The sequence below is a fragment of the Epinephelus moara genome, chromosome 10 (genome assembly GCF_006386435.1).
Source record: "Epinephelus moara isolate mb chromosome 10, YSFRI_EMoa_1.0, whole genome shotgun sequence".
Classification (NCBI taxonomy): domain Eukaryota; kingdom Metazoa; phylum Chordata; class Actinopteri; order Perciformes; family Serranidae; genus Epinephelus; species Epinephelus moara.
The window spans coordinates 16784757-16804019 of NC_065515.1; the positions used below are offsets into that span (position 1 = coordinate 16784757).

Sequence of the window (19263 nt, forward strand, 5' to 3'; positions counted from 1 at the left end):
CAGTTCAGGGATTATCCCTTTAAGGAATAAAGATGCAGTGTGTTATTTTATGTGATAACATGTTATTTATCTACACAACACTATCTACATTTCAGTTATTCCTGGCACCAATAGACAGGTATACAGAAAAATATATCAGTGCTTCCCCTTGCTTATTTAGGGGTCATGACACAGATAAGTGATTTTATTTTAGTGTTTATTGACCAGTGGATTAATTCAATATTTATGCTGAATTTGAACAGATAGAATCAGATTAGGGGCCAGTTTAGAGTGTCCAATCACCTGCATATTTTCAGACTGTGGGAGTAGACTAGAGCACCTGGAGAAAACCCACACTGACACAGGAAGAGCATTCAAACTCCACACAGAAAGGATCAGAGGTCAGGAGCTCTCTGTGAGGCCACAGTGCTAACCACTGAGCCACTGTGCCGCCCTAAAACTATGAAAGCTTTTACAGCACAACTCATAACAGCTGACATCAATTTCCCACATGTATACTCTGAACATTTCTTGTGTAAAAACCATTGAGTGAGGTGTTGTGCTGTAAACCTTCATAGAGTAATTTATACCTCTTCATCGTTGACACTGATGCAGCTGCAGAATGTCCTTCTGGTCCAGGCCCAGGGATGCTTGAAGCAATTCTTCTTCCTCTTGTTTTTTTTCCTGTTGGGCTCTGTGTTGACTTAAAATCAAAAGGACGTTAAATGCCTCAGTTGTCCTTGGTAGAATCAACAACAATGTGAAAGTTAGCATTTCCTACCAGATGTGGAGGCAGCGAGTTCCTCGTGCTGTTCCACGTTATGGTACTCAATTAAAAGGAGAGGGGGCTCCTCTGGACTCCTCTCAGAACTGTCCTCCAGCGATGGACTAGACACAAACACACACAGTTAATACATTATTCCCTCACTGCTCTAATGATGGCCTAACTTCTCCGTTCTCTCATCTACCCGATGGCCGCCATGTCCAGAGGAAATCATCTCACCAAAGTTCGCTCAGCCCGCTGTCCTAATCCCACCGCAGGCATTGTTCAGGTGGTGCAGGTCGCACCAAGATAACACCTGGGGGTAATTCTGCTGAAGTGAATTCATGCAATCCACTGCTGACACTCGAGGTATGGAATTAAGGCATGTGCAGTTCAACAGACAGCTGACTATTTACTGTTTTAAAAACAGACATGCCTGACATGAGAAGAGGAGTAGTCTTAAGGGATTTCATACCCCAATGACAGGCTGCAGGAAGATGTTTGTGGAGGCTGAGCTGAGGCTTTACATGTGCTGCTGAAATGAGACAGGCAGCAGTTATTTCAAGGTACAATTAATTTAATATAAACAACATGCTAGAGATCATAAAGCCAATTAATACCTCTGATTTGTGTTGAATTTTGTTGATGATGAAAATCAGTTTAAAAGCTACAATGACGAAATTGTCTTACAAAGTTTCATACTTGGACTCCTTTTCCCCTCCCCATGCCAGACTGGACAAGGATAACACTGGGTGGTAATGGTAACAGTGTTCCAAGAGTCTCATTTGTGCTGTTAAATGGAGACAGGTGCAGTTATTCTAAGGCACAATAACAGTATAATTAAGTTCCTGATGTCGCAGATATCATCACCTCGTTTTATCATTTAACACATAAACACAGAAGACATCACTCTGCCTTCAACACACTCTATTAGTCTCAGTAAACTGGCATTTGGGTAACATGCAGCAAAGAGCCATGATGTGTGCCAGTGATTCTTGACCTGTCAAACACTCAGCAACACCAAGTCTTCTCGAATACACAATGAGTGAGTCTGTTGTTGTTCCTTGTCTGTAACTCGTTACCACAGTCTGCTGAGAGGATCCAGATTTGATGATCCACAGAGCCACAGCCTCTCTCTGACATTCCAGCAGGAGTCTTATGAATGCTTTGAGGTATACCCTGTATGAGTGTCCAATATATGTTACAGACCAACACAACAATCTCGCTCTGTACCAAATTGTTTTCTGGTGTTTTGGGAGAAGATTAAACTCGTGTAAGATGAAACTATGTTGGAGCTGATGAAAATAGTTTGGCTAAATTGAGCTAAACAAGTAACTAAATGGTCAGTTTATTAATTAAAAATCTCAAATACAGTGTTATGTTCAGTGTTAAACCCATTTAAACTTAAGTTTGAGGTTTGATTCCTACCAGGGACCAGGGACGGAGACACAAATGTAATGGGTTGTATGGTTTTGGACTTAGTCTGTGACTGGGCTGTTTGTGGCAGTATATCATATTTCTCAATCTCAATCTCAATCATAACAATTTACTTAAGAAATAAAAGAAGAGTGTTTGAAGCAGGGAAGAAAGATTTTAAAGGTAAAGGAACGGCAGGCATTTTTAGAAGGACCACACCCCAGTATGAACTGCCTTGAACTCACCATAAGCTGGGCTTGGGGAAAACATATCAGTTGAATTTACAGTAGAGTAGGTTAGAAAGTTTCCTGATGCAATGCCGCTGCAGTCACAGTCTTATATCTAGTGTTATACAGGTATATATTTGGTTACTCGCTAAAGCATCCATCTATCCATTTTCAACTGCTTAACTGAAGCTGGGTCACGGGGGCATCAGGCCGAGCAAAGCATTCCAGATGTCGCTCTCCTCAGCAACACTTTCCAGCTCCTCCTGTGGGACCCCTAGGCGTTCCCAGGCCAGATGAGATAATGCCTAATACCAGTGGGACGTGCCCAGAACACCTCCAACGGGAGGCGCCAAGAAGGCCTCCTGATCAGATGCCCGATCCTGATCAGATCCCCTCCAAGAATCGCCACCTTAACGTGGTTTGTGTATCCCTGTGATACTTGGGGGGGGGGGGGTTGTCCAGGGTCTGGTCTCCCAAGGCAAAGTGATCCCAGGGGTGGAGCCAGACTAAAAGAAGACCATGATGAAACAGCACACTGGGAGACAGAGTACCTCACCTGGTACAGGAACAGGGCCCACCTCTGGAGCCAGACCTGAGGGGGGAGACAGCCTCTGGTGGCCCAGTCAGGCTCAGCCCAAGTGAATAACATGGACCCCTGGTGTCGCAGCCTGGCTCTGGGGACTCACTAAAGCAGCTATATCAAATATCAGTTCCTAAACTGACCTGATTTCATTTTGGAACCATGAGTGATGATGAACTTCTGCGCTCTGAATCATTGAAGTTTGATTAGTTGAGAGGGGAAAAAGGTTGCATGGTAGGGACATAGGGAGGAGGTCATTTAAGCTGGAAACAACTGGGTCTATCAAAGAATACGTTTGACTTTTTAGGATAAAAAAACATATGACTCTATAAATTGTTCTTGCATATGAGGATGGCAGATGGTTACCATGTATATGAATGTTTGGAGATGTCTATATAGTAGTGATTTTTTCCCACCTCATAATACCACAACATCCTTTTTTGTCTGTCAGTGACTCTCCATCCATCTGTCCTACCGTCAGTTTCTATGTGTTTATTGGAATAGTTTTGAATTTTTTGGAAATGAGCTTATTCCCTTTCCAGTGGAGGGTGAGATGAAAAGATGGATATCAATCTCCTATCTGGCAGTTTAATAAGGCTACTGTGGTGTTCTCCCTATTTTCTGTTCAACTGTGGGGGGAGCTAGCCCCATTCGTGAGGCAGTCCCATTAGTTTCAGTACAACAGTGCAAGGAAGCAGCTGTATGCTGCCTTTTAAATGAGGTGGGAGGTTAACCAGATATGCATTTGCCAAACCAACCAGTTAGTCCTCATCCTTGAAGTCTTTCTCTTGTTAAACCAAAAAAATAATAATTAAAAAAATACTGTTTGGTAAGACAAAAAATAAAGCTCATCTTTGTGTCGCTTGTTTAATAACGTTTTCTAGTGCAGCATTTTTTTTGCTTTATTGTGGTGTGCATAGCCATAATGGACTCATTACTGCCCCCTGAGGCCACCGGGTGGAAAACACGCACTGATTTTTGACGACTGATGACAACCGCATTTGTCATTGACGTTTTTCACCCCTGAAGGCCACGAGGGGTGACCAAAAGCCAATTCCACAATTAAAAACATACCTCGACAAGTGATACAATAGAGAGATTCATGCTTTACTGGAAGTATTTTTCAGTTTGCAGAAAAAAAGACTTAAAGGATTAATACTGACTGGTTGGTTTGGAAAATGTTCATCAGATTGGGAAAGAGTTACTGCCCTAAGCGGCTGAGTTCAAGTATCTCAGAGATTTGTCCACAAGTGGGGGTAAAATGGAGTGTGTAATGGACAGGCGGTTTAGTGCGGCATCAGCAGTTATGTGGATGTTGCGCCATACTGTCGAGGTGAAGAGGGATCTGAGCCACAAGGCAAAGGTCTTGATTTACCAGTCCATCTATGTGCAAACCCTCACCTATGGTCATTAGCTATGGGTGGTGACCAACAGAATGAGATTGCTGATACAAGTGGCGGAAATGGGTTTCCTCCGTAGGGTGACTAGGCTAGCTTTAAAGATATGGTAAGGAGCTCAGATATCTGCAGGGAGCTCAGAGTAGAGCCGCTGCTCCCTCGCATCGAAAGGGGCCAGTTGAGGTGGTTTGGGCATCTGATCAGGATGCCTCCTGGGTGCCTCCTTTTTGAGGTTTTCCGGGCACGTCCAACTAGTGAGAGGCCTGAAAACGCCTCAGGATCCCCCAGGAGGAGCTGGAAAGCACTGCTAGAAAGAGGGATGTCTGAAGAACCTTGCTGAGCCTGCTTCACCCACCACCTGGCCCCGGATAAGTGGATAAAAATGGATGGATGGTTAACCTCCCCAGCTGTGTAAAAAAGCAATGCAAAGCCACTTCGCAGTGCTTTTCTATGGGAGCTTCTCCAACACTGTGTATGTGACAGTCAAAAGGGGATCTGGGACTTGGACAAGGTAAGGTTATTTCAGTTGCCTGGCAACCAGCAGAGACTCCACAACATTGCTGGCCTCAGCTAAGAAATAGTCCAACACATAAAACGATGAATTGTTGGTTTTCATATTTCAGTTTTTGTACTGATTAAACAAATGAGATGTAACCTGTTAGTGCTGGGAGGAAGATTTTGTCACCTTTCGGTGGAGCAACAAGGATATCTCCCTGTTTCCAGTCTTGTTGAGCTAAGCTAACCCTCTGTTCACATCAGCCATATATTTACTGGACAGATACGAGAGTGGTATCGACGGTCTCATTTTTTACAGCACATGTTATTGACTGAAATGCCAATACAATAGTGTTAAAAACCGTCTGATAAATGGAGTCCCTGGTCTGTCATGGCGCAGCCATAACATACATGTGACTGAGAGTGCCCCAACCCACCCCTGCAGTCAGCTTTACAGTTGGAGCGAGAAATGACCTCACCTCATCCAAGTCCCAGCTCCCCCAAGGCTTGAACAGGAAGTAGGGAAAACACCACCCCCGCCCAGCCCTTCGCACCCTTTACAGGACTCCCAAAGAGAAAACATTCACAGTATAGGAAAGTAAAGCACCCAGAAATGAAAGTTGATTGAAAAAGTACAGGCCTGTCTGTGGATGTAAAACATATAATACTTGTAACACGAGCGAACATGAGATAAACATTTCATCCTAACCGCTGTTGTGAGTTTTGGGTCTGAATTCCAGCCGTTGTTTGGATTCCTCTGAGAGGGAATGTTTTATGCTCCTTTGAAAATACAAAAGACGTCGCACACATCTGAAAGCCATTAGAAGCTCAAACTGTTAGCAAGCAGTCTGAGGATTCTTTCCGCTCTCTTGGAATCTCGCTACATTTCTCTCTTTGCCTCTTTTCTCTTTTCATTTCTCTCTTTCCTCACTGGCCCTAACCTCTGTCTTTTGCAGTTACAAGGGTTATGGAATTTCAAAATTCCTCTCCAGAAAGTCTCTCTCCATGGCCCACTAAAAACCAAAGTCCTGCAAACTTCAGCCGTATCATACGCATCGACCTCTCTCTATCCCTCTCCCCACTGTATGTTTTAACAGTCATTTAACCGTGGCCGAACGACTTGTGCAGAGTTACAGTGCGCTCTACCTCTGGGGAACAACATCACGTGTATACCCGCCTCTTCCTCTTCTGGTTCCCACAAAGCAGGCAGGGGACATGTGAGGCAGGTCTTCCCTCCTCCTCATCATCCTCTGCAGCCTAACCTCGCATAAATGGACCAATGTGTTTGTGTGCTGTTTTATGAGATCACATATTCTCATCCTTCCTTGAACACTGCCATTCTTTGTCTCCTCTTGTGTTATACTTTGAAGTTCTACATTCCTCTCCCACTGCATCACCGGGGCAGCACAGCTGCACAAGGCCAGGTCTTTACAGAGTGGAGCAAAGCAGTGCTCCGGGTAAGGTGAGGCAAGAAATGCCTGCCTGGTAAGTAAATGATGGAAAGAAAGAGGGAAGAAAAGGTAGGAAGGGGGGGAGACAAGCGTGAGAGGGGGAAGGAGAAGGGGTTGAACAGAGGAAAATTGGAAAAGGAGGCTGCGAAAAAGGAGGAGGTTATGGGTTGTTCCAGTGCTCCGCACGTGAGGACATGTCTGTCTCTCTGTTTGTGTGTCTGTCTTTCTGTCTGTCTATCTATATATCTATATCTCCCTCTTTATGTGGTCTTGCGTGTGTTTGTTTGTGTCTGTGTGTCTTCATGTGTCTTTATGTGTGTGGTGCAGCGATCATATTTTCATCCATCCAGGGAAAAACCACCAGCGGACCACAGGATTCCCAGCTGGGATCATCTCTAGACCCAGTCACACTCCACCCTGACCCCACAGGCTCCAACCACAAACCCCAAGGCCATGATGACACTACAAAACCAACCCCTAATCCCTCAGCTCCACCTTACCACACGCACACACTCTGTATGCACACACACACACACACACACACACACACACACACACACACACACACCTCAACGCTCCCATGACCTTAAGGTTACCCTTTGCCAAAACATACTACCAGCTAGAGAGACTGAGAGTGGATAAACTCAGTGTGGAAAAAATGGGAACTATGACAGTGAGCGATGTACACAAGCAAGAAGATTTCTGTTTTTTTCCACTATTGGAGGGCTTTGAAGCTCCAGTGAGTCTCCTCATCGTTGCCTCATTTGACTTGCTTAGCATACAAAGAATGAAAAGAAACCCTCAAAACAACCCTCGATTTTTTCTCTCTTTTTCTTTAATCCTGCAGATTTAAATGACCATTGGCTAATCTTTGGGACTTTTCTCCTCTCCATATCTTGCATGAAATCTTTAAGGGTCCAGTATGTAGGATTTAGAGGGACTATCCCAACTGGCATTGGGCAAGAGGCGGGGTACACCCTGGACAGGTCACCAGACTATTGCAGGGTTACGACCATAGGGACAGACAACCATTCACACTCACATTTACACCTATTAGAGTCACCAATTAACCTGCATGTCTTTGGACTGTGGGAGGAAGCCGGAGAACCTGGAGAGAACCCACGCTGACACGGGGAAAACATGCCAACTCTGCATAGAAAGTCCTCCCCACCCTGGGGTTCCAACCAGGAGCCCTCTTGCATGGAGGCAACAATGCTAACCACTGCACCGTGCTGCCTAATGGCCCCTTGCATGCGAGACTGAGTTGCATAAACACTGATTTGTGATGTGAAACTGCTTTATTTGGTGTTTTTGCTGGTTTAAATCACCAGGTCTGTTTGTTTTGGAGAGGAGGAGACCTCTGAGGATAATTCGGCCCACGGTTAAAACCTCCTGAATGTCTGGATAAGAAATAAGGTGAGCACACATTAAGTTAACGGAAAAATAGGGGAGCACACATTAGCAGGTGCTGGGCGAGCAGCATGTTGCAACAGCGTAGGAGAAGAACTTATTTGTAATGTGAAACTGCTTTATTCGCTCTCTATAATGGTTTTAATCACAAGTACGTTTGTTTTGGAGCGGAAGAGACCTCTGCTGATAATTCAGCTCCTGGTAAAAAGCTACTAAACAGTAAACACTAAAGGAATTCTAACTGAGAGAAGTTTCAGCTGGTTGCAATCTGCAATCATTGCCGCTAGATGCCACTTAATTTGTGTAAGTCTTACACACTGCTCTTTAACATATCATTAGATCTCCTCTTGACATAAACTGCAAATCTCAAGTATAGAAAAGACAGCACTGACGGCTAAATTCACACCATCAAATGAAACCACGTGTTGACACCAGCCAAGCTGAAGCATCATTTCCTTGGTGTGCATCCAGCTTCACCACTTGTGAAAAGACGTGTGATTTCCAAAAAAGCCTATATGGAATATCTTGCATCAGACGTGAGGCAAGCTATTTGAGAGTTACAGCACATTTGAACACCTCATAAAAGCACAAGTTTTCAGCACGTTCATATCACTTTACATCTTTTTTTGGTGGTCAACCTCGTGGTCAAAGAATCTTTTCATGTGTTGGCCAAAAGCCTTTCTCAAGACGAGTAGTTTATGTTTATGTGCCCGTGGAAACCTATATACAGAATGAATAATGACCTTTAGCTGTGTTATATTCTACATCATGAAGGAGAATACAGCATTGTGCATGTATTTCATGTTTGTTGCCCCCTTAGGCACAACCAGAGTTATAAGACATAGCTCTACAGAAAAACAAGTTATGGAAACAAATTAAATCCTTTAACATAAACTCCTCGGGCTCAGTTCTGCCTCCGATGACCCACATATGCACCGGTTCACCCTTGAGGACAGCAGTACAGTATGACTAATTCTGGCCATGAATCTCTCCCCACTGAGAGGCTGTCATGGAAGTGATTTGGCTCAGTGAAGGCTCTCCTGGCTGGGCTAAAGACAGTCTGAAAGCCCCCATCAGGCTCTGGTGGTCTCTCCTGGTTGTCTCTCTTTCAGCGCTGGGAGAGATCAGGCACGGCTTCAAGAATTCAACTAACACACAAGTAAAAGCACTGAAAAAAGAGTACACATCATCTTAGTTTGCACACACTCACACGCAAAGACAGGGAGACAGTTGCATCACAACATATCCTGAAGGATACTGATAATCAAAGCTGACATATGGAATCTGAGTTAGGGGTGGGATTTAAAGGGGAGGCGGGTTTAATGTGTGTTTTAAGTGTGTAACTATGTGTTCATGTGAGGACAATGCAATCCTCATCTGGTTTCTGTACTGGCTTGTCATCTTTTATACCATGTGAGCTACAAGAGAGACCCCAAGCCCGACCAAGCCCCCGCATTCCTGCTCCTACTGGGCTGGGCACATAATGCAGTCTGGTCCGTGTAAAACAAATTACTTGCTTCTAGCAACGTGAGCCCGTGTAGTCGCCACAGCGCTCAACCACAAGTCTCACTAGGATCATTTTACTTTCACGGAATAACAAGAATAAAACTTGATGTTACAACTATGTATCTTGAAAACATATGTTCTTGTTTGTCTAAACATGAATCCAAAGAAAAACATCCTCTACTTTAATGACCACAGTTGAAAAAATCTGTGACATTATGGGTGCCTATTGCTCTTGGGTCATGTAGGCAGCCTGCTTCTCAAGCCATTTGTATTTACCTTAGGTTGACATATGGTGTGTCAGAGTTTACATACATGTATACAAAAGTGTGCGCTGGAAAGAAAGAGATGGGAGACAACTGAGTAAGGAGAAAGCAGGGAAGGGAGGGCTACTAAAAGTATTTCCCCGGGCTCTGAAAGCACAATACACACAGACAGCGGTGTGTTTTCACTGTAGCCAGAGCACTGCCTGGCGAAATGTGGTTCTATTTAGAGGGGAGAGGGAGGGACTGCTGCGAGAGAGAGGGAGGAAAGACAGAAAAAAGAGGGGGGGGAGACACACACATACATCCACACACACATAAATAAGCTCGAAACTCCTTAAGGGTCTAATTCTTTGTTCCCATCTATCCCAGTCTTTCATGGTGTCAGTGTGAGACTGTGAGACTCCCTACGAGCTTCTGCAGCACACCACAAATCATCCTGCAGGGCTCTGAGCATGTTGACGGCTGGTCCTATACAGCACGCTCCATGTTCCCTATTAGCATGAATCGCCATGTTCAATAGGATGAAGTGAGGAGGGGGTGCGAACCTGTAGCTGGTTGTGTTTTGACATTTGTGTGTAAGCCTGCACGCTCAGGAGCAGACTGTAGCAATGCTAAAATGTGACTGAATGGGAATTTCCCTGGTTAGTTTCACTGTTGTTTAAATCATGTGGTGGCAACAAAGCTGAACCCTCATTTATCAATGAACACAATGTGGAAATGTTCAGGTTTTCAAGTAAAATTTAAATGGATCCCCTGATGATTAAAAGCGGTTTTACATCATCTCATCTGCGGAAATCCTAGTCCCCCACATTCACTTTGATAGATTTACATCATGCCATGTCCTGCAGAGCTAGAACGCATCATGCACATGGTTGTAATTACCCAACTTTGTTAATTTGTGTCTTGAAAACTGGACAAAAACATTAAAACAAATCGTGCGAGCCCTTAAAAGGCTCATCAGATGGCGTCTGAGAAAATAAATCAGAGTATTTCCAGGTAGCCCTCAGGTCTACATAATGCCCTATTGTTTAAAGAAGTATTTATGACCCTTATGAAACCTGTGTGTGTGTGTGAACAGACGGAGGAGAGGATTTGAGTGTCGCTGTCCTCGGCAAACAGCCACTCTGCTTGTTGTCCTCCAAAAAGGTTTCCAGTGACAAACAGGGTCTCTCCACTCTGACAAACCAGCAGTTCTTCAGAGGTCCTTTGAGGGTTTAAAAGTGTACAACACTGTCAGAAGAACTACATCAAATGCTTCCTCACGTTTATCGGTAAAATCTGTCTTCTTTTTGCTCTCAAACTGAGATTTTTTATTGCTGAGACTTTATGATAAGAACAGTGATAAACCACAAACACGAACAAAAATTTGCTCATATTGTGGAAAGCACGATAAGGTTTTAAGGGTTTAAGGTCTTTCATAATAGATATCTGGAGATGTTTATGATTTTGATCGGAACATTTGTAGGGTCAAATTGTAGCATCGAGATGGCTTTGGTAATTAAGTGATACTTTATCTGTTGATCCCATTTTTCAACGGATCAATGAAGCAAAGGAACAGATGTTGGACACTTCAGCAACACAGACGTTGCCAAGTCCATGTCTTGAACTTGTATCTTTTGTTAGTCAGAGATTTCTCCTCACAATCTCTCATCAAATCCCACAAAAACACAAAAGATCATATCCAGTTGTGTAACTTCTTTTAGTAAAGTAACTCCAATTTGCTAATAAATATCATACTGAATATGCTGTAACAACAATTTGGTGATGGTCAGAATCAGACTATTTTCACATGAAATTAAAGACTGTTTGAGTATGGGCTCAAATTGATTCATTAGCCTACATTACCTTTTGTAACTGTAGCCTAATAATGACTTTGCATTGAGAACAGGCACCTCGACTCAACCTCTGCAGTCGTTTATTCGAGCCAAAACAGTCTTTTTCCTACAGCTACACCACACCGTTTTTGTTGAGAGTGGTGAAATCAGCACAGTGGGTAGAAACACTTGAGATGTGCTCAGCTGTCCTCACCAATATACCACCCACATGACCTCTCTCTCAATGTGAACTTCCTATCAGCACTTGTGGTAACAAAGCACAAGGATGTGTCAATCACAAGCCTCAGTGGGTTGGAGGCAGTAAATAGCAGGACTATTTGGATAGCGAGCGTAAATTTGACACATTGTGACAGAGTAACATGCTCTGTATGCTTTGCTGTTAACTTCATTTATAAATGGACTGTGATCTGGAGTTAAATTACATGTCACATTTAATTTCTACTAAATGACGCTAGATTCTGATAAATATGGCAGCTAATCACAATTTCTTTACAGGAACAATGTGTAAGATTTAGGGGGGTTTAATGGCATCGAGCGGTGAGGATTACAGATTGCAACCAGCTGAAATTTCTCCCAGTTAGAATCCCTCCAGTGTTCATTGTTCAGGAGGTCTTACCAGGAAATTAACCATCCGCAGTGGTTCCTTCCTCTCCAAAACAAATGGGCCTGGGGTATCATTTATAAAACAATGCATAGGATCCATACTAAAAATGTACGTACAAATAAAAGCCAAAAATAGCATGCACCAAAAAATATTCTACAGTTTCTACAATCAGGCTTCCACCTCACCATCTGTGTCGCCAATTTCCCGTCTCCAAAACGTTCATAAGCACCGGTCAAAGTTTCTCCAATCAAGTCTGTTTTTATACATGACAACTTTTGGGTGGGAAGTGTCATACACTTCTTTCTGTTTATAAATGAGCCCCAGGTGATTTAAACTGGTAAAAGCATTGAAAAAAGCTGTTTCATGTTACAAATCAGTGTTTCTCCGTTGCTGTTCGGCATTTGGAGACTGGGCTGCTGGCCTGGAACCTGCTAATGTGTGCTCACATCATTTCTCTGATAACTTAATGTGCGTTTACCTTATTTGTCACCCAGACCTTCAGCAAATTTTTACCGTGCGCCCAATTATCTGCAGAGGGCTCCTTCTCACCAAAACAAACACAACCGGTGATTTAAATTGGTAAAAACACTGATTAAAGCAGTTTCACGTTACAAATTAGTGTTTCTCTGATGCTGTTCAGCTTGAAATGCAGATAGCCTAGCGCCTGCTAATGTGTGCTCACCTTTTTTTCCCGATAACTTGAGATCCCGACGTTCAGTAGGTTTTCACCGAGTCGAATTATCTGCAGAGGTCTCATCCTCTCCAAAACAAATGGAGCCAGTGATTTAAACCTGCAAAAACACAGAATAAAACAGTTTCATGTTAAAAAAAATAGTGTTTTTCTGATGCTTTAGTTGCAGATGCCTGCTGACTTCAGGCCAGATGTGAAAACGTGAAGTGCCTTATCTAGAGCCAGTGTTTGGATTGCCTTTTCTGGGCTACTGTAGAAACACGAGGGTGCAACAGGGCAATCAGTTTAGACGAGGACCCACTTCGTATACAGATATAAATGTCTCATTCTAAGGTTACAAAAGCACAGCGATTCTTATTTTCAGGTGATTATACACAAAAGAAAACATCTTGTATTATAGGCCTGCCAATATATCCCCATAAATCCCACACACTACACCTTTAATACTTTTACTCACAAACCATTATGACATCTTCACCTTTCAGTGAGTAATGTTAACCTATTGATTTGTCATTAGTGGTTCATTTTCCACAGCTTGATGTTAATGCAAATGCCGCTCTGCAGCCATCAAAGATCACCACCTCTGGTGAGACTCTTATCTCATCACTGAGGTAGTAGCCTGAAGGGGTTTTTTTTTTTTGCAGAGTGATGATAGTGCAGCCATGTTAGCCACAGTGTGAAGGTTTAGCTGCTTGCTTGGCCCCTGTTATAACAACTCTAGGAGTCTTGAGGAATGTGGGTTTGTCCTGCAGTCCGTTACTACCCCCTCTCTCCTTCTCTGTCTCTGCCTCACTCTTGTGTCCCCTCCCCTCTCCCTAAACAGGGCATTTCCCAACTTTTCTCTTTTTCTCACAAGGCTATAGTTCAATATTCCATTCTGGGGCACATATCCTGTCTCAAATTCCGACTCTGGGCTCCTCGACGCCAAGGCACTCCAACTGTTGCAAGGTATTGTGCGCGTTAAGTGATCTGTTGACTGCGCTTCAATGAAGTTATCAATGGCTTTGATTGTGACTATTGTTTCAGAAGCCCGTTGTTTCACGGGGGATTATCTCTTTATGCATGTCTGTGAAAATAGATGGGGGTCAAATGACAAGACTGGGATGCAGAAAGGTGGATTTAAAAGTTTACATTCGCTCCTGCTTGGGTGAAGTTGCACTTTTTTACCGGCTTTTTGAGAAACTGCATGGTGAAAAAAAAAAAGAAAAAGAAAACTCCGACAGGCTAGTCACGTTTTACAGTGTGATTGCTTTCCTTGTTGCAGTTTTAATACTTTTGGGATAAGCTTTCCTGGCAAGTAAAGTTGAATAAAAAAAACAACAACTCTAAAATATTTTCCCATCTGGGTTTCAGCGAGTAGGCGCTGATGTTGCGTTTTTCTCCATTCATAAAGTTGCGGTGACCTGCAGAGCTCGTTTCACTGCTGCAATATTGTGGAAAAAAACATATTTGTCTTTCTGTCAGCTTGCATCTGCGTCAGTGGTAGTTTTATACTTTCAAAGTGTGACAGATGGAGCCTGTGGGCCTGTATATTTTACTGACTTCAAGTGTTTCTCACTTGTGGCTCTTAAATAACTGTATGGTTTTGCATTTCTTAGTATTCCTCCATGAATGTGAAGTTATGCTGTGATGTTCAAGCTCTCAAATTACCGTTAGGCTACCATGCTTTGCCATATGAAATAACGCGCTCTCAAATGTTCTCTAATGATTAATCGATTAATTGCCAGTGCATGATGAATGCTTTACCTGCGTTATTTTGACAGCAGGGTTGGAGAAGTCCTCAGCAGAGCTCATACTCTGTAATTGATCAGGCATTTCTTTTGTTCAGCATTGATCCCGCCTCCATTCACTTCTCTAACTGCAAGCAACTAAAGCCAACTTTTTTTTGTCGTGTTTGACTGGAAAATCTTGCTTTTTTTTTTTAATAACTCAGGCTATAATACGCCTATCAATGGAGTGTCTTACTAAAATTTTTACCACATACTTTTATTTGTCTTTGCCTTAAAAAGAAATAGAAAAATGTGAAATATGGGATAATTACATGCAATTATGTGAACATAAGTACCTCTTAATTTCCATGTCTTCCTGTCTGGTCCCTGTCTTGCCATCACTTTTCTTTTTCTCTGCATGCTTGACTGAGTTCACTGCTCATCCATCTCTCATCTTCCATTAAAATTAATCGTAGTCAGTGGGATGCCGGGCCATATTTGTTTTCTTTTCTTTGTCAAGCCCAGATATATAATGTGGTTGGACCCACGGCTGGGTCTGCTGAGGTTATATATCACCAGGGGGCCCATGGTTCACTCTTAAACCTGTGGTCTATAATGAGGTGGGGAAGAGAAAATAAACCTCATGGCTGTCCAAGTCAGTTGGACTCTGGGTGTTTTTCAACTTAATAAACGTTAATGCAGTTGGGACAGGCTTGTAAGACTATATAAGCTATGCGTGGGGTGATCGAATCCAAAATAATTTGATTTAGAAAGCCAGACTGAATAAATCACATAATGAACAATAATGGGAGTAATTTAATTTTGCTCCTTCATACGGATGAGTAATTGGTCTTTGTTAGCAATTAAATATCTGAACTCTTCTCTGCAATCATGATGGAGGAGAACATTTTGAGGTGATTGATCATCTTTACCTCACGACCAAACTCACTCTCTGGCTCCCTCTAGGCACAAGGCTTTGATTTAGAGTAGTGATACCCAACCGCTTTGGCTTCTATAAATTGAAGGAATGTGTCTTTATGACCCCATATCACAGACTGAATATATGACATGGAGTGATGTCCATCTCTAAGGCTTTTTCTGTGTAAAAAGTTCTCCAAAAGGCAAAACAATCTCACTCTTTAAACATGTTTGAAATTTATGACAGCTTTTTATATGATTAGAATCCTTATCAACATCCCTTATAACGACAGTAAACATTTAATTTTCAACAGCACTAGATCTTTGACTCTGAGCATGTCTTTCTAATCAGTTTATGACTTCTCTCTCAGTAGTGTGCCGTCACTACATACAGTATTTGGTGTCTGTGGAGTGATAAACCACTTACGAGCCCGCTTTGAAGAGCAGTATAGTGAAAACAGATTGCTGGAAGTCAGGATTTAAGCGTCTCTCCTCTATTTCCTTGCATGCTCTTCTTTATTCACCCCCAACTCATATGTTTTCTCTTTTCTCAATATAACCACCAAGCATGTCACAAACAGAAAAATCAAATCAGTGGATAATTGCATTGCAAACCATTTCACAAGAGAATTGAACAATGTCTTGTTTACAGATTTTTTAAAGGTTAGGAAATGTATGATAATGATTTTAGCTGCATTGATTTGGTTTGTGAGATGGAGGTACTCTTACCTGGGGGTACTTCTGCAGTTGCCAGGAAGTATGTAGAAAGCTCAACTCACTAACATTAACTACTTTCATTATAACCTGTCCATCAAACTGAGTCAGTTGTTACATATTAAAACCATGTGTTGCTTATTTAGAGAGCATGAAAACAAGTTGACCAGGGAATGTAAATAGTTAGCTGAAACTAAAGAATAAATGGTTAGAATGGATGGTTAGCTAAAAGTAATAGATAAATGGTTGAAGTATTTAGCTAGCCTTGGCTAAAATAAATTAATAAATAGTTGAAGTAGTTAGCTAGCCTCGGCTGAACGTAATGGATAAATGGTTGAAGTAGTTCGCTAGTCTTGGCTAAAACAAATGAATAAATGGTAAAAGTAGTTAACTAGCCTCAGCGAAAAGTAATACATAAATGTTTGCAGTAGTTAGCTTACCTCAGCTAAAAGTACTGGGTAAATGGTTAACATAGTTATTTAGCCTCTTCTAAAAATAATAAATAAGTGGTTAAAGTAGTTAGCTAGCCTCGGCCAACAGTAATAGATAAATGGTTAAAGTAGTTAGCTAGCCTCTGCTAAAAGTAATGGATTAAGGTTGAAGCAGTTAGCTAGCCTTGACTTAAAGTAAAGGATAAATGGTTAAAGTAGTTAGCTAGCCTCAGCCAACAGTAATAGATAAATGGTTAAAGTAGTTAGCTAGCCTCTGCTAAAAGTAATGGATTAAGGTTGAAGTAGTTAGCTAGCCTTGACTTAAAGTAAAGGATAAATGGTTGAAGTAGTTAGCTAGCCTCGGCTTAAAGTAATGGATAAAAGGTTTAAGTAGTTAACTAGCCTCAACTAAAAGTAACACATAAAGGTTGAAGCAGTTACCTGGCCTCGGCTAAAAGTAATAGATAAATAGTTAAAGTAGTTAGCTAGTTTCTGCTAAAAGTAATAACGTTAGGTGAGTGGCTAAAGTAGTTAGCTAGCCAAGGCTAGCAGTAATGGATAAATGGTTGAAGTAGTTAGCTAGCTTCAGCTAAAAGTAACAAATAAAGGTTGAAGCAGTTAGCTGGCCTCAGCTAAAAGTTATGCAAAAATAGTTAAAGTAGTTAGCTAGCCTCTGCTAAAAGTAATGGATAGGTGGTTAAAGTAGTTAGCTAGCCTCTGCTAAAAGTAATGGATAAATTATTAAAGTAGTTAGCCAGCCTTGGCTAACAGTAATAAATAAATGGTTGAAATAGTTAACTAGCCTCAGCTAAAAGTAATTGATTAATGGTTGAATCTTCCAGCATCTGCACTTTGAGTAGTAGGCTGTTGTACAAACTTCACCAAAAACAACCTAAACACAGATGACTGAACTGTATGAAAAAATATTTAACAAGATCCACTTTTCTATAATTAAAGGAGCTGTTTGCAATATTCAGAGCATTAACATAGCAGCAAACAACTATTTTGCCATGTAAAGGTATACTGGAGTAATGGCGTCCTGAGCCCAGAATGACGCCACGTTCCCTGTGTGTGTTGTGATCTGAGCTTCTCTGTTTTTTGTTGTAGGTAGTCTTACCTTGCTGATGTTAGTGTGTATGAGTCACTGTGTGTATTCCACTAGCGAGCTAATCGCTGCCGTGCTGCACTGCGCTTATATGGCAGATAGCGCTGATAACTGCATCCTGACCCATGGTGGCAGAATGCCGTTGTTGCAAAGCGAAACAGTCACCCTTCAACCCCTGCCCCCTGATAACACTGATGGCTCTGTCAGTACTGTTGCCATTGTTAGCACTGTTTGCTGTTAGCACTGTTCGCTGTTAGCCTAGCTGCTGGCTTAGCCACCTCCATGTTAAGAGCCTTGTGCAGGCAGTCATGGCTCAGACCATGTGCTCTAAATTGAGCATACAGCTCCTTTGACAGTGTTAAATAACACTGATGAAGCTCACGATGAGCACATCTGACAGGGCTGTCTATGGTTATGGCCGACAAACACAATCTCTGTAGGATCGCTGTGTCAGATGAGTTCAGAGTAATTTTGATAAGTCAGTGTGTTTCAAATTGTTTCTTAATTTTCATCTCCTTTTTTCCTTTGTCTAGCCCCGACTCTGGAGTGCACACCAGGACTTGGTTTGGATCCAGGTCCCTCTGCTCAGCCTGGGTCCATACGGTGAACAGAGAGTCAGAAAGAGTGAGAGGTAACACCAGGGTACTACGATTGGAGGGATAGCCAGGCCGACCAATGGGATCAGGGAAGTTGGCCCAGGTGCTGCTGGGATGGGTGGCGATGTGTGTTGCGACGGTCCATGTGGCTTTTGGTGAAACAGGGAATGGACCATTCCAAGCCAGCCGCTTCACCGGCACTGTGGACCAGAGAGAGGTGCAGCGGGTTCGACGCCGTGGCCAGGAGACACTGAGAGGGTAAGGATGAGACTCTGAGCGTGTCACTGACTTATGCAAATCCCAAATGAGCAGCACAATAGTTTACTTCTGATTTTATTTATGAATAAATTTATATTAAAAGCATTAATAAGAAGAGTGCTGAAAAGAAGAAAAGTGCATTAAGTTTGGTTTTGCATGCACAATTCAGAGCGGTTGTAGCTGTATCTGGAGAAGGTTTAAAATATAAATGGCTTTCCCCTCTTTGCTTTCCTGGCAGCTCTCTTTCAACTGCTGTGCTTTCTGGGCTTAGGCCAAGCTTGCCTTATACCAAATTATGCTGCTGAATACTACCACATTGTTTTCTCAAAAACAGCACATGTTCGACCCTAACAGGCTGCCTGCCACACTGAAATCTCCTAGTGTATTTACAGCAAATTGACATTTTCATGGGAAAGGGAGGAAAAAGCGGCTTTCTATACATCTCATGAGGGGATGATGAGTGAAAAGCTTGACCCAAATTCCACTGAGTGTATTAGTTAAGCTGGAGAAAGTAGTTCAGGACTGCTGTGAGGAGATTGCTGGCCCCGGTGTGTTAAGTCGAGGCAGCAAAGTGGTGCGTGTGGGTACATATGAACATACATGTGCATGTTTTTAAAGGTGTTGTTCATTTGAGTGAATGTATGTGGGGAGTATCCAGTGAAATGAACTACAGGGATCACCTCTGACCAGCTGCAACCCCCCTCGTCCTCCTCCTCCTCCCTCGTAGCTTTCTCTCTCCTTTCACTTTGTTACCTTAACACCATGAATCAGGGTGTGGGATGTTTGTCAGTGCAGAGAAAGAGTTTTCACTGTATGTTTCGCCACTTCTTGAAAAACAAAGGATGTTTTGTTGGGGCCCGTTTTCAGTGTCTGCATCAGTTATTCCAATCAGACTCCCATCTGTCCCAGCTTATG

General features: G+C 42.5%; 1 protein-coding gene and 1 long non-coding RNA gene across 2 annotated transcripts in view; one reads left to right on the forward strand and one right to left on the reverse strand.

Moving 5' to 3' along the window:
* Positions 1 to 830: 830 nt before the first annotated feature.
* LOC126396452 (uncharacterized) lies at positions 831 to 14421 on the reverse strand. The gene is made up of 3 exons (XR_007570573.1): positions 14364 to 14421; positions 12609 to 12717; positions 831 to 867 (listed from the first exon to the last, which is right to left on the reverse strand). It is a non-coding gene; the product is annotated as an uncharacterized LOC126396452 (long non-coding RNA).
* Positions 13390 to 19263, forward strand: part of fbn2b (fibrillin 2b) — an 81633-nt gene continuing 75759 nt past the window's right edge. Inside the window, exons 1-2 of the mRNA XM_050054542.1 lie at positions 13390 to 13565; positions 18028 to 18348. Of these exons, the coding sequence (XP_049910499.1) occupies positions 18170 to 18348 (179 nt within the window). The 5' untranslated portion in view covers positions 13390 to 13565; positions 18028 to 18169. The remainder of the gene's footprint in view (positions 13566 to 18027; positions 18349 to 19263) is intronic.